This window comes from Phocoena phocoena, chromosome 19 (genome assembly GCF_963924675.1).
Source record: "Phocoena phocoena chromosome 19, mPhoPho1.1, whole genome shotgun sequence".
Classification (NCBI taxonomy): Eukaryota; Metazoa; Chordata; class Mammalia; order Artiodactyla; family Phocoenidae; genus Phocoena; species Phocoena phocoena.
This window is the reverse complement of record NC_089237.1, coordinates 27,522,497-27,537,929: the sequence shown is the minus strand read 5'-3', so window position 1 is coordinate 27,537,929 and position 15,433 is coordinate 27,522,497. Positions and strand designations below refer to the sequence as shown.

At 38.7% G+C, this 15,433-nt stretch overlaps 1 protein-coding gene across 1 annotated transcript in view; it reads right to left on the bottom strand.

Moving 5' to 3' along the window:
• Nucleotides 1-15,433, bottom strand: part of PPM1D (protein phosphatase, Mg2+/Mn2+ dependent 1D) — a 53,203-nt gene that overhangs the window by 25,038 nt on the left and 12,732 nt on the right. The window contains exon 2 of the mRNA XM_065897322.1: nt 10,420-10,648. Within this exon, the coding sequence (XP_065753394.1) occupies nt 10,420-10,648 (229 nt within the window). The remainder of the gene's footprint in view (nt 1-10,419; nt 10,649-15,433) is intronic.

Here is a 15,433-nt window from a genome sequence, read left to right as displayed (position 1 = left end):
GCACCGAGCTGATCTCCCTGTGCTATGCAGCTACTTCCCACTAGCTATCTATTTTACATTTGGTAGTGTATATATATCCATGCTACTCTCTCACTTCGTTCCAGGTTACCCTTCCCCCTCCCCGTGTCCTCAAGTCCATTCGCTACGTCTGCGTCTTTTCTCTTTTTTTTAAATAAGTAAAGTTATTTATGTATTTATTTATTTTTGGCTGTGTTGGGTTTTTGTTGCTGTGCACGGGCTTTCTCTAGTTGCAGCGAGGGGGGGCACCCTTCGTTGTGGTGAGCGGGCTTCTCATTGCGGTGGCCTCTCCTGTTGCGGAGCATGGGCTCTAGGCATGCGGGGTTCAGTAGTTGTGGCTCGCGGGCTCTACAGTGCAACCTCAGTAGTTGTGGCACATGGGCTTAGCTGCACCACAGCATGTGGGATCTTCCCAGACCAGGGATCGAACCCATGTCTCCTGCATTGGCAGGCGGATTCTTAACCACTGCGCCATCAGGGAAGTCCTATGTCTGCGTCTTTATTACTGTCCTGCCCCTAGGTTCTTCAGAACCTTTTTTTTTTTTTTTAGATTCCATATATATGTGTTAGCATACAGTATTTGTTTTTCTCTTTCTGACTTACTTCACTCTGTATGACAGACTCTAGGTTCATCCACCTCACTACAAATAACTCAATTTCATTTCCTTTTATGGCTCAGTAATATTCCATTGTATATATGTGCCACATCTTCTTTATCCATTCATCTGTTGATGGACACTTAGGTTGCTTCCATGTCCTGGCTATTGTAAGTGGTGCTGCAATCAACATTATGGTACATGACTCTCAAAAAGCAAGAAAATTTGATAACTGAGGGGAGGAAGAAGTGGTTAAAATTGAAGAGGGATTACATAATGATAAAAGAAATTGAAAAGGTTGTATACTTTTTGAAGGATTTAGGGGTATTGAAAATAGAACTTCAAGTTTAATATTTTTGATCTGAGGAATTAATAATAAATTTCTCAATAGAAGTACCTATGTATTTAGATACTTTTGTATTTAGAAGTGAGACTAGACTTTGGAAACAGATCAGCTGTAGAAATATAGATTTGGGGGTTACACAACAAGAAAACCCGCCTAGAAATTTGGTGTTGGAGCAACAGAAATCTGTAATTAATACACAAGAAGTCAGTACACTCCAGGGTGCCTAAAACATTGAGATATAGTCAAATATTGGAGCAAAAAAGTAATAAAACTCAACAGAGATGGTCTCTCAACCTATGCCTGAACGACTGAAATGGGAAACTGGCCCTTAAATCAATTTAATAATAATCTGCCTGGAATTTAAAAAAATAAATAAACAGAAGAAAAATGTTCCCCTGGAAGGCTTTAAAAAGGTGAGGGGAAGAGTGGCAAAGAGCATTCCCAAGAAACAGTATTAGCCTGCCTGATATTAGGTTCACCTGACAGATACATGCATCAGACACAAGTGGATTCTGAACTCTCAAAGATAGATGACATTAAGATAACTGAATTAAGTCTTCACACTAAGATCCCATGTGCACACTGAAACCCTCTGATTATAATCTGAAATTTCATTTCATCTACGGCAGGTCAGCTGACAATAATATGTGGTCTTCTTGTCAGTTACTGTTCTCATTATTAATGAGTACTATGACATCCTGATGTATACATGAGTCTCTTAATAGCTTACTATGTTGACTGTGAGTAGTATGACTCTGTCCCCGTAAACCTGAACACTGAAACTAAACTGGCTTCAAGATACGGAAAGCTGAAGACAGGACAGATAGTGGTGACCATCTCCACAGGAATGTCAGTATGAAATGCTGTAGACCTCAGCAGCAGCCTCCAAGTTAACCTCCATCTATGGCTTATCTATTTCTGCTCTAACTTCAAAGGAATGAAGATACTAGGGAGAAGAGATAACAAATGGAATACAAGTTCTAAGAGAACCAAAATAAAGGCATAAACCTTCATAAATGAGAAAAAAATCTTCCTCTGAGCCCAGAAAAACATGAATATGACAGAAGGAGAACAGCCTCAATCATCTTTCTTAAGTAGAAAACAAGCTCACGAGACAAGGGCAGGCCAGGAGATTTGAGCAGCTCTGTCTCATGAAACTTCCTGCAGTGATGGAAATGTTCACTAGGCACAGTCTGATACAGCAGGCACTAGCCATGTCCGCCAACTGAGCACTGTCAATGTGACTAGTGCAAATGAGGAACTGAATTTTTAATTTAATTAATTTATATTTAAATTCAGACAGTTATATGTGGTTAGTGGCTACTATACTGGACAGAACAGGGGGGAATGCAGCAAGTACAGGATGAGCAGATAACTTTGTCAACATTAACCTAGAAGAGAAATTCAAGAGAGGTGTTCATTTACTAGCCCTTTTGAGAATTAGTTTAATTTGTAATACTGAAAGCAACATTGTTCTTGGTCATAGTAAGAGTATCGAAGGCCATCACTCTGTTATTTTATGCTTTCTTCAATGCTGATCCTCAAAAAGCAAAGAGGAGAGTAAAGATTGAATCTATAATTGACAAGAATCTGTGAAACATAAGAGTTCCAGGAGAAGAGACACCAACATTCTGCCTTCCTAACACCTTATGCCCTATTGTTCTTCCCTAAACCAGCTCCCTAAAAAGTAAGGCTTAATACTTAAGTAATTACAGTACCTACGCAAATTGCTTCCAACATAACTCTCCTAGGAGCTCTCTAGATACTTAATATTCAAAGTTATTATGGTCTCTGTGTTTCTCAGAAACAAATGACAAAATAAGGGCACTGGCTAAAACAAAGTTTTAAATCCAGTATCAAAAAACCAAAGAAATGTTGCAAAAGATGCTGCTTTTATTGCACTTCCTGCTGTTGTCCTGCATGACTAATGGCATACACAAAGGATCAGCCTGATATGCAAAGGGCTGACTGAGCAGCAACAGAAGGCTGGAAAAACAGAGCACTGGCCAGTTGCCCAGGGTGAGGACAGAGGGAAAGGAGTAAATAACTTACAATAAAACAGTTGAGGGACTTCCCTGGTGGCACAGTGGCTAAGAATCCGCCTGCCAATGCAGGGGACATGGGTTTAAGCCCTGGTCCAGGAAGATCCCACATGCCGTGGAGCAACTAAGCCCGTGTGCCACGGCTACTGAGCCTGTGCTCTAGAGCCCACGAGCCACAACTAATGAGCCCACATGCCACAACTACTGAAGCCTGCGTGCCCCGAGCCCGTGCTCCACAACAAGAGAAGCCAACACAATGAGAAGTCTGCGCTCGGCAACGAAGCGTAGTCCCCGCTCACCGCAACTAGAGAAAGCCCGCACATAGCAACGAAGACCCAACACAGCCAACAACAAATAAATAAATAAATATTTATTTATTTTAAAAATAAAAAAAAACAGTTCAATTTGTGCAAAAAGACACCTGCTTTCAAATGGCAAACAGCATCTGTCCAACTATCCAGATGCTATTTTAAGTAACAGGACAAAAAATAAACTCTAAAAGAAGTTATTAAAATAAAAATAATTTTAATATTCATAGTGAAAAATAAAGAACAGTCAAGAAAAATATTTTTTAAAGACTAATGAGAGGAGTCAGGCCTACCAATATTAAAAATTAAAATAAAGCCTCAATTTAAAATAATATGGGCTTCCCTGGTGGTGCAGTGGTTAAGAATCCGCCTGCCAATGCAGTGGACACAGGTTCTAGCAGCAATGAAGACCCAACGCAGCCAAAAATAAATAAATAAATTTATTAAAATAAAAATAAATAAAATAAGTATGGTACTGGTGCACGAATATACAGTATTAAAAAAAGAAAGCCCAGGGGCTTCCCTGGTGGCGCAGTGGTTTAGAGTCCGCCTGCCGATGCAGGGGACGCGGGTTCGTGCCCCGGTCTGGGAGGATCCCGCATGCCACGGAGCGGCTGGGCCCGTGGGCCATGGCTGCTGGGCCTGCGCGTCCAGAGCCTGTGCTCCGCAGTGGGAGGTGCCGCAAGCAGTGAGAGGCCCGCATACCGCAAAAAAAATAAAAATAAAAATAAAAAAATAAAGCCCAGAAAAAGACCCAAATATATATAATTGCAAAGCTCATTTTGCATAACTACCAGTATTGGTCTCAGATACATACTGACCTTCACACTCATAGGATCAAATAAACTATAGCATGAAACCAGGCTCATTTAACTTTGTAGCATACAGGACAGGAAACAAGAGTATGCCAGCACTGCAGCTTCAGTCGTGCTGTCTTCAGAAGTGATCCTTACAGAAATCCAGGAGCCAATTTCTAGGTACCACAAGTGAGCTTCATATGCCATAAGAATCAGTATCTTAACAGCCCATGACTTGCTCGTCCCTGCACAAGTCAAACTGCATGTACACAGGGCAGCTAAGGTCTCTACTTCCCAAGAGAAATTTGTGGTCCATTCAAAATCTTTCCTATCCAGATGCAGTTCCATTCAAGGGTCATTCTACAATAAGCAATGTTGCCTTATAACAGAGCTGACATTCCATATTTATCTTAACCAGAGAAAGAGTGCTAGAAGAGGATAAACTCAAGATCATCTTCCCATTGAAGAAGGGTTTTATGCCTGGTAAGCCTTCTAATCACTAAGGAATGGTTGTTAAGTGGCTACCAATGGCCAATGAGAAAAAAATATTAACTCATATCCCTACTACTCAGGTTTAATTTTAAAATTCCAGAGCTATAAGATTAAAATGTAAATGATGGGACTTCCCTGGTGGCACAGTGGTTAAGAATCCACCTACCAATGCAGGGGACATGGGTTCAATCCCTGGTCCGGGAAGATCCCATGCGCCACAGAGCAACTAAGCCCGTGCACCACAACTACTGAGCCTGCGCTCTAGAGCCCACGTGCCACAACTAATGAGCCCACGTGCCACAACTACTGAAGCCTGCGTGCCTAGAGCCCATGCTCCACAACAAGAGAAGCCATTGCAATGAAAAGCCCGTGCACCCCAATGAAGAGTAGTCCTCGATTGCTGCAAGTAGAGAAAGCCCACGCCCAGCAACAAAGATCCAACACGGACCCCCCCCATATTTAATTAATTAATTAAAGAAAAATTTAAAAGAGGGACTGCTTAAAATGTAAATGATAAAACCACACAAGTAATAGAAAAGTGGTTCTCAAAATCTGGTTCAGGGACGCCAGGAGTCCCCCAGACCATTTCAGGGGGTCTGCAAGATCAAAATTATTTTCTTTTTCTTTTTTAAAATTTTATTTATTTATTTATTTATTTATTTTTTGGCTGTGCTGGGTCTTTGTCGCTGTGCTCGAGCGGGGGTTACTCTTCGTTCTGGTGTGCAGATTTCTCACTGCGGTGGCTTCTCTTGCTGCAGAGCCCAGGCTCTAGGCACGAGGGCTTCAGTAGTTGTGGCACACGGGCTCTAGAGCACAGGCTCAGTAGTTGTGGTGCACAGGCTTATTTGCTCCACGGCATGTGGGATCTTCCCGGATCAGGGCTTGAACCCGTGTCCCCTGCATTGGCAGGAGGATTCTTAACCACTGCGCCACCAGGGAAGCCCTCAAAATTATTTTCATAATAATACTACGACCATGTGTATACAGTGGACTTTTTGAGCAGTTACAGGATTTGCTATATTGTATAATAAAATGTGTCAATATTTGGATGATCTGCATAACTCAGCTAACCAATACTTTATAAATGACCAATACCTAGGTTTCAAAATCATGCATGGGGGCTATATACTATATGATTCCAACTATATGACACTCTGGAAAAGGCAAAACTATGGAGACAATAAAAAGACCAGTGGTTGCCAGGAGTAAGAAGGGAGGAAGGGGGCTTCCCTGGTGGCACAGTGGTTGAGAGTCCGCCTGCCGATGCAGGGAATACGGGTTCGTGCCCCGGTCCAGGAAGATCCCAAATGCCGCGGAGCGGCTGGGCCCGTGAGCCATGGCCACTGAGCCTGCGCGTCCAGAGCCTGTGCTCCGCAACGGGAGAGGCCACAACAGTGAGAGGCCCGCGTACCGCAAAAAAAAAAAAAAAAAATGGAGGGAGGAAGGGATAAATAGGCAGAGCACAGAAGATTTTTAGGGCAGTGAAACTATTCTGTATGAAACTATAATGGTAAATACCTGTCATTACACATTTGTCAAACCCTAGAATGCACAACACCAAAAGCAACCCTAACATAAACTATAGACTTTGAGTGATAATGATGTGTCAATGTAGGGTCGTCAATTGTAACAAATGTACCACTGGGGAAGGATGCTGATAGTGGAAGAGACTATGCGAGTAGAAGGAGGCAGGGAGTATACAGGAACTCTCTATACTTTCTGCTCAATTTTGCTATGAATCTAAAACTGCTTTAAACAACAAAAATCTACTAATTAAAAAAATCATGCATGGATAAAGATATTATTTAACCAATGGCTCTTAACTGATACACCTACGGCTCTCAGTGAAAGAGTATGAAAAAAGTCATTGATATGATTTCAGATACCACACTATTATTAACCTTTAAGAAACTCCCTCTTCGTGAATTTTAGAATAATATCAAAGAAGAATACCCCCAAAACATGGAAAAGCTTTTGAAATACTCTCCATTTTCCACCTATAAATCTGTGTAAAACCAGACTTTACTTCAGATACTACAACCAAAATACCTTATCACAACAGATTGAATGTAAAAGCAAATACACGAATCTAGCAGTCACCTATTAAGCGAGACAATAAAAAGACTTTTAAAAAATGTAAAACAATGCCAATCCTCTCAAATGTTTGTTTTGGGGAAACAGCTATTTTTTCATTAAAAATTTTCTTTATATTAACAAATAATGAGCCTAACATTGTTATTTTTCAATAAATTAACAAATATTTGAAAATGTCTCCATTTTAATTCCTAATATGGTAGAATCAATACATATAACCCAAATAAACAAAAAGCTCTTTGAGGGCCTTAATTTTTAAGAGTGTAAAGGGTTCCTAAGACCAAAGTATTCATAACTGCTGTACAAGAAGAAAATATAGAAGACTTTTTAATAACCTCAGAGTGAAGGAACTGTATGTATGGCACAAAACCCAAAAGTCATAATGGTAGAGATTGATCAATTTAACTACATTAAAATAAACTGCCACATGGAAAAATATTCCAGGAGCAGAATCAAAACACAAACTGTGAAAACAACATCTGAAACTCATCGATTATATTAGTCTAATTTCTCTAATGTCTAAGTGGCTCCTACACATTAATACAAAAAAGGCTAACTACTCTCCCCCAAAATGAACAAAGAATATAAACAAAAAAACACAGAAAAGGAAGTATAAATGGCTCTTAAATAAAAAGATATTCAAGCTTTCTCAAGATAAATGCAAATGAAAACATCACCAAGATGCCTTTTTTTAATGTACAACTGGATATGATCAACTGTTGTCAGGGTCATCCACGTATCCTGATGATATAAGTATAAATTTGTACAATCTCCATGGAGACAAAGAGTTAGCAATGTAATTTTATATCCTGCTTATTGACCAATAACCATTCTTATTAACCTGCTTATTGACCAATAAGCATTCTCCTATATTATTAAAAATTCCTGGTAGGGGAAAGGGGGAATTGGAGGAATGTGGTCAAAAGGTACAAATTTCCAGTTATAAGATAAATAAGTACTAGGGATGTAATGTACAACGTGATGACTATAGTTAATACTGCTATATTATATACAGGAAAGTTTTAAAGACAATAAATCCTAAGTGTTCTCATCACAAGGAGAACGTTTTTTTCCTTTATTCTCTCTTTTCTATTTATTGTATCTATATGAGAAAATGGATGTTAGCTGAACCTATTGTGGTAATCATTTCACAATATAAGTAAACGAAACCATCATGTAGCACGTCTTAAATTTATATAATTGATATATGTCAATTATTTCTCAGTGAAACAGGGAAAAAAATCATATATTAGGGCTTCCCTGGTGGCACAGTGGTTGCGAGTCCGCCTGCCGATTCAGGGGACACGGGTTCGTGCCCCGGTCTGGAAAGATCCCACATGCCGCGGAGCGGCTGGGCCCGTGAGCCATGGCCGCTGATGCGTGCGCATCCGGAGCCTGTGCTCCGCAACGGGAGAGGCCACAACAGTGAGAGGCCCCGCATACCGCAAAAAAAAAAAAAAAAAAAAAAAAAAATCATATATTAAAGAAAAATTCCCCATATGTATGGGAGTTCATTACACTATTCCACCTTTACTTTTTTTTTTTTTTTTGACTGCGCCACGTGGTTTGCAGGATCTCAGTTCCCCAACCAGGGATTGAACCCGGTCCCTCAGCAGTGAAAGTGCAGAGTCCTAACCACTGGACTGCCAGGGAATTCCCCTACCTTTACTTTTATGTTTGAAATTCTTCATAACACCATGATTTTTAAAAATTTACATATAAAAATTAATGTTCATATCATATCCAATGTTATGAATATATATTAAATGTACTTAACCATTTTCCAGCTGTTCGGCTTTCAAGTTATTTTCAGCTAAATTAACAGTCAATAAACACAGCTGCAATCAATAGCTCCATTCAGATATTTTGGTCCACATTTCATATGTCTTCTTTAGAGTAGATTCCTTAAATTACTGAGTCTATATACATTTAAAGTTAGTGGTATGTGTTATATTTTGTATAGGTCATACCAATATATAATCCTATCAACAGGATACCCATTACAACAAAAATATTGCTAACCCAACAGCAAAAAATATAATTTCATTTCAATAATGTTAAACATTTTTCCGAACGTTTATACTATTCTTTTGAGAATCTGTTTTTGTTCAAACTTCCTCTCCATTACCCATCTATCTGAAGGCAGCAGAGTTTTAGTGTTTTCCTTACTTATCTTTTGAACTCCTGGTAGTTTAAGGATGTTAATTCTTTCCTTCAGTTTATTATTTCTCTGAAAAAGACCATTTTGATTTAATAAAAGCAAGAAAGAGGGCTTCCCTGGTGGTGCAGTGGTTGAGAGTCCGCCTGCTGATGCAGCGGACATGGGTTCGTGCCCCGGTCCGGGAAGATCCCACATGCCACGGAGCGGCTGGGCCCGTGAGCCATGGCCGCTGAGCCTGCGCGTCCGGAGCCTGTGCTCCACAACAGGAGAGGCCACAACAGTGAGAGGCCCCAGTACCGCAAAAAAAAAAAAAATAAAAAAAAGCAAGAAAGAGAGGAGGGACTTCCCTGGTGATCCAGTGGTAAAGAATCTGCCTTCCAATGCAGGGGACACAGGTTCAATCCCCGGTCAGGGAACTAAGATCCCACACACTGTGGGGCAACTAAGCCTGCACACCATAACTACTGAGCTCGCGCATCTCAACGAGAGAGGCCACGTGCCACAAACTAAAGAGCCCACCCACCGCTCTGGAGCCCGTGCCATAACTAGAGAGAAGCCCGTATACCATAATGAAAGATCCTGCATGCCGCAACTAAGACCCGATGCAGCCAAAAAGAAAAAAAACAACAAAAACCTGGGGCTTCTTAAAAAAAAAAAAAAAAAGCAAGAAAGAGGAGGCAAGTAATAATATCATTGTAAGACTTGAGTTAGAATGATTATTTAGAAAACACCAGACTCTGTTTAACTTGCCTTAATCCTTGATTTTTAAAAATTAGTATTGGAATAATTTTTAAATTTTCTTATGTTACTCATTCCTCTGATTTTTAGAATAATCTTACATTTTAGTTTGTAGCATAAAAATATTAGGCTGAAGTCAAATTCAGTTCATAGTTTACAAACTATCTCTATACATATTGAGACAATAAGTTGAAACAGAGGTTTGCAGCATATATGACTCAGAAATAAAAGGGAAAAACTGAAAGCTAATTCTAACAAAATTCTATTCCCAAAGACAGATTCAAATTGTTCTACTCTGGGGGACTTCCCCAGAGTAGGTGGTCCAGTGGGTAGGACTCGAAGCTCCCAGTGCAAGGGGCCCAGGTTTGATCCCTGATCGGGGAACTAGATCCTGCATGCATGCCGCAACAAAGACGACCTAAGACCCAGCGCAGCCTAAAGAAATAAATATCAAATTGTTCTACTCTGGAACTATAAGGGCTGCTCTGTCCAGATTCTGAAGGGCATGCTGATCAGTATTTATGTAAAAGGTTTTAAATAAATCCTTGTATGTTTTGTTACTTGAGTAACAAAATTATTATTATTATTAGTTATATTATTATTATTATTTAATAATATTAAAATATTATTTCCCTTTGGAGCCATTATCAGAAATAAAACAGTCAATTCAAAATAATAAGATAAATATGAACATACATAAGTACTTCATCAGGCAAACTGAAAATCTGTAACTTCATTAAAAGGGAGGAGTAGGTCAATCTGGTAAATAAAGCGGAAAAGGACTAAATAGAACCAAGAGAAGAAAGACAAAATAGGACAATAATTACCTCCCACCAAGTCCTTCAATTCGTTCTCTTTCCTTGGGAAGTTCTGGCTTATGGTCTTGTGTCACCTCCACAGCTCTGATAAAATCATCCTTTGGGTCATCCTGAATTCCAAGAACCACCCCTGAGTCACCCACATGAGCTACATACATCTTCAGGCCCCGTATGATGACCACACTGGCAGTTGTCCCTGACGTGCTGGGAAGACCTGTCATAGTCTTTGGCCATTCTGCTGTAATAAAAAATAAAACATTTTACTCTTTCAGGTGTATACATTAATCCTGTGGCAGAATAAAAATGCCAACATATGCTGAATTAGCATGTTAAATTTTGAATTAGCATAGGAAAATATTTAAGAAAAATATTTTGAAAGCTATTAAAGAAGGACTTGTATTAATCCCTTCATTCACATATTAATAAATTAATTTTATAAATAATGCAATTATATTACGACCATCAAGCCGATCCTAGGAGAAAAATGTTACAGCACAGATTTACTAATTCCACATAAGTCTTAGTCTTAATTACATTTAGTGGCAAGGATATGTTAAAAGTTTTGATACCATACTGCTAGCAGCTTATCATCTGTTTATTAATTTCACTTCAAGAAGATTTTCAGAAAAAGCTACTGGATTTGTTTTTAAAACAACTGTTGAATATTCATAATCTAATAAATAACATTTATTGAGCACTTACTGGATACCACTTTCTGTACTAAGAGCTTTACATGTATTGTATTATCTCATATAATACTAATAAACCTAAGTGATAGGTAAGATTAGTTCCATTATTTTCATTTTGCAGATGAGGAAACCAAAACTTTGAATGGTTAAGAAATTTGCTCAAAATAACTCAAGTATTTTAAGTGGCAAAGATCCCATATACCTAATTCCAAAACCTATACTGACTGACTATATTCACTATCATTTAAAATTCTGAAATATTCTGTAATATTAAACTACAAGTTACAGTTCAAGACAGCAAACTAAGTCCAAACACTGACATATTCTCCCCACCAAAATCCTACTGAAAGGACAGAATATAAATATTAGAAAAAGTCCAGAGCAGTCATGAAACACAGAGAAGGGTCATAAGAAAATCTGAGGAATTCCTGGAATTTTAAACAAATGGAATTAGATTGAGGGAAAAATCAGAATGCAAAATTTGTAATCCAACATAAGGAAAAAGCACAGTCAGTAAAGGAGGCAGTACATCAGTATTCCCCATTAACAGAGTTCCAGAAAAGTTCAAACTCAGAGGCAGTGGCAAAGGCTGAAGTCAGGAATGGATGGTAGAAGCCTGGCAGATTCATTTAAAACTGCAGGAGCTAGGTCAGTGCCTAAACTCCCTGCATGGTAAAAAGTGAAACATTTAAGTTCCTGAGATGCCAGTAACTATAATACCTCTCTTTTAAGAAAAGTGGTACATCAGCTGATAGGGACAACAGGGTCTCAAAGGGGATGTGGTAGAAGAAATAAGCCCCCTTCCCAAATGGACGGGTGCCACACAACTTTTATAGCCACAAGCCTTCTCTAATATATTTGGGCTAACTAGTTCTTTTCTTTTCCAATATTATATATGCTGAAAAGCCACCTCTTGAACACTACAGTGCATCTCCCCATTCCATCCCATCCCACAGATGGAACCCATCCTCCAGAGTGACCTGTCACTCACAACAGAGGGTTGCTTGCAGTATACGAAATAATGACCTTCACAAATGCTAAGGGAAACCAGAACAGCTACCAATATTGATGAAGCTAGAAATTCACACACACAGGCATATACACATGTAAAACTATCAGCAACAGCACCAGACACATAGTTAGTACTCAATAAACATTAGTTTTTGTTGTTATCACCATTATGTATTTAAGAAAAGCAACCAGCCTGAGAGGCACCAAGTGGAGTCGCCAAAAAAAAAGGCCCTAAAGAAAACATTTGTGGATAGATTACTGGCATTGATAAAGTTCAATAAGGCTACTGGATATAAGTAGTTACATAAAATATGAATTCTATTTTTGTAAAACAGCAACAAAAAATTACAAAATGTAACTTAAAGAAAAAAGATCCCATTCACAATAACAGCGAAAGGTGTGATATATCTGCCAACAATGCTAACAAATCTCTAATAAGACCTGTATGGAAAAGTTGTAAGCCAGTGAACAAATACAACAGTGAGCACAGAGACAGATCCACGCATATTCAGACACTTGATATATGAACAGTGGAGAAAGGACAGTCAATAAATGGAACTGGGATAAAATTATAAAAAAACAACAACAACAACTTTGGGTCCCTGATGCCAAACACACACACACGCACACACAAAATCAATTCCAGGTACATCAAAGACCTAACGTGAAAAGCAAAGCTAAAGTGCTTAGATAATGCACAAGAAAGTACATTTACGATCTCAAGGTGGGGAAGGATTTCCGAAAGACAAAGAATGGACTAGCCATATAAGAAAATGACTGTGAAGTTGTACTACCATCAAAATTAAGAATTTTTGTTCATCAAAAGATATGATTACTAGAGTGAAAAGACAACTCACAGAATGGAAGATGATATATTTGTAATATATACACACCAAAAGAATGGTATCCAGAATATATAAAATGCTAAAACAAATCACATCAAGAAGACTACTCAATAGAAAAACGGATAAAGGACCTGAACAGGCTTTTACAAATGAGGAAATCCAAAAAGCCAAAAAGCATGCAGAGGTGTTTGGCTTCTTTAGTCATCACGGAAATACAAATTAAAAGCCATAATGAGGACTTCCCTGGTGGCACAGTGGTTAAGAATCTGCCTGTCAATGGAGGGGACACGGGTTCGAGCCCTGGTCCGGGAAGATCCCACATGCCGCGGAGCAACTAAACCCGTGTGCCACAACTACTGAGCCTGCGCTCTAAATCCCGTGAGCCACAACTACTGAAGCCCGCGAGCCACAACTACTAAAGCCCGCGCGCCTAGAGCCCGTGCAATGGAAGCCCGTGCGCCTAGAGCCCGTGCAAAGGAAGCCACTGCAATGAGAAGCCTGCGCACCACAATGAAGAGTAGCCCCTGCTCGCCGCAACTAGAGAAAAGCCCGTGCTCAGCAATGAAGACCCAACGCAGCCATAAATAAATAACTCAATAAATAAATAAATAAAAGCCATAATGAGATACCACAACATAATTATCAGATTGCTGCATAAATTAAAGTTTGACAAGAGTTAAGTTAAGAATGTGGAGTAACATGTTCTATCATCAACTACTGGTAGGAGTATAAACTGGTACAACTACTTTAGAAAACATCTAGGCATTATATGGTAAAGGTGAAGGTATGTATACTCTTGACTACTCACTACCCATTGGTATACAGCATAAATTCATGACACACAATACATATGAATGTTCATACCAGCACTGTTCATATGGACTAAAAACGGGCAACAGCTTAAATGTCCTTCAACATAACAACAGACTATACTACATATAATGGGTGAGAATCTTACAAGAAGGATGAGATAAAAGAATACATTCAGCATGATTTTCTTCAGAAAAAAAAAACCTATCATGTTTACAGACAAGAGGTAAAACTATTAAGAAAAATAAGTAAATCACTATAGACCTATAATCACAAAAGTCAAGCTTGTGTTTGCCTCTTGGGGGAAGACAGAAATATGAGATCAGAAAGGGCATACAGGGGCTTCTGGTGTACAGGCAATGTTCTCTTTTGTAACTGGATGGTATTCATTTTATGATTATTTATTAAAGTGTACATTTATGTTTTATGGCCTTTTATGTATGCATGCTATGTTATATTTCACACCTTTTTTAAGTTAAAAGAAAAACAAGCAGCAGGAAGAAGGCTTCAATTTTACAAACATAGATCACAGCAGACAGCTCCCTAGCCCATGCAGTTTTGCAGTCTGGTTACAGACGTCATTTCCAGAAGCCCAGCATAGAATATGGTGTATGTTTCTTTAGCCCTTTCAATTATTTTATGGGTTAACTGTAGCTCTTGCTAAAACATTTTTTTTCCTTTAAAAAAAAAAAAAAACTAGAAAACATGGTTTTCTGTAGCTAAGAACCTGAAAAAGAAATCTATTATCATAATAAATGCAAACGAGGTGAACTCCCAGAAACAAGGGTTCTTAACCACATTCAGAAAATAAAATTTACCTACAGCATACAAGTAATTTAGCTGTTTGCAAAAAGCACCTAAAACGAGATGAAAAAGGAGAAAAAGAGCTAAAAATAAAAAGGATATTCAAAGCGATGTTAATATTTAAATCACATTTTTTGTCAAAAGCACTAACATATTATGAAAGAAATTCCGCAATGATCTAAAAATACTGAATAATCCATGCTTTCCCTATTCATTTGAAATGTCACCTTTTATCATATGTTACATTTTGCCTCATCTATTTCTGAACTCATCCTACTAATCTATTTATGGTGCTTTTTAATAATAGGGAGTTTAAGTATCCGCCAATTATTCTTCTTTTTCAATATTCTCTTAAGTATTTTTCCATATGAACTTCAGAAGCAACTTGTAAAATTAAAAAACAAACCCTGTGGAGGTTCTGATTGAAACTGCAGTAAATTTATATATTAAGGAACCTACCTCTTTAATTTGTCTTCCTTAGTTAGCCTTTCTTGTTTTCTACTTTACATTTTAATCTTTTAATTAAAAAAAATGACTTAAAACTAGGAGCATATTAAAAAGACAGTATCAGATAGTATATGAACTCTGACATAAGTATCCTTTAGGAAATGTGCATAAGTCATTAAAACAAAGACTAGGGGACTTCCCTGGTGGCGCAGTGGTTAAGGATCTGCCTGCCAATGCATGGGACACAGGTTCGTGCCCTGGTCTGGGAAGATCCCACATGCCTCGGAGCTACTAAGCCCGTGCACCACAACTACTGAGACTGCACTCTAGAGCGCAAGAACCACAACTACTGAATCCTGCACGCCTAGATCCCGTGCTCCGCAACAAGAGGAGCCACTGCAATAAGAAGCCTGCACA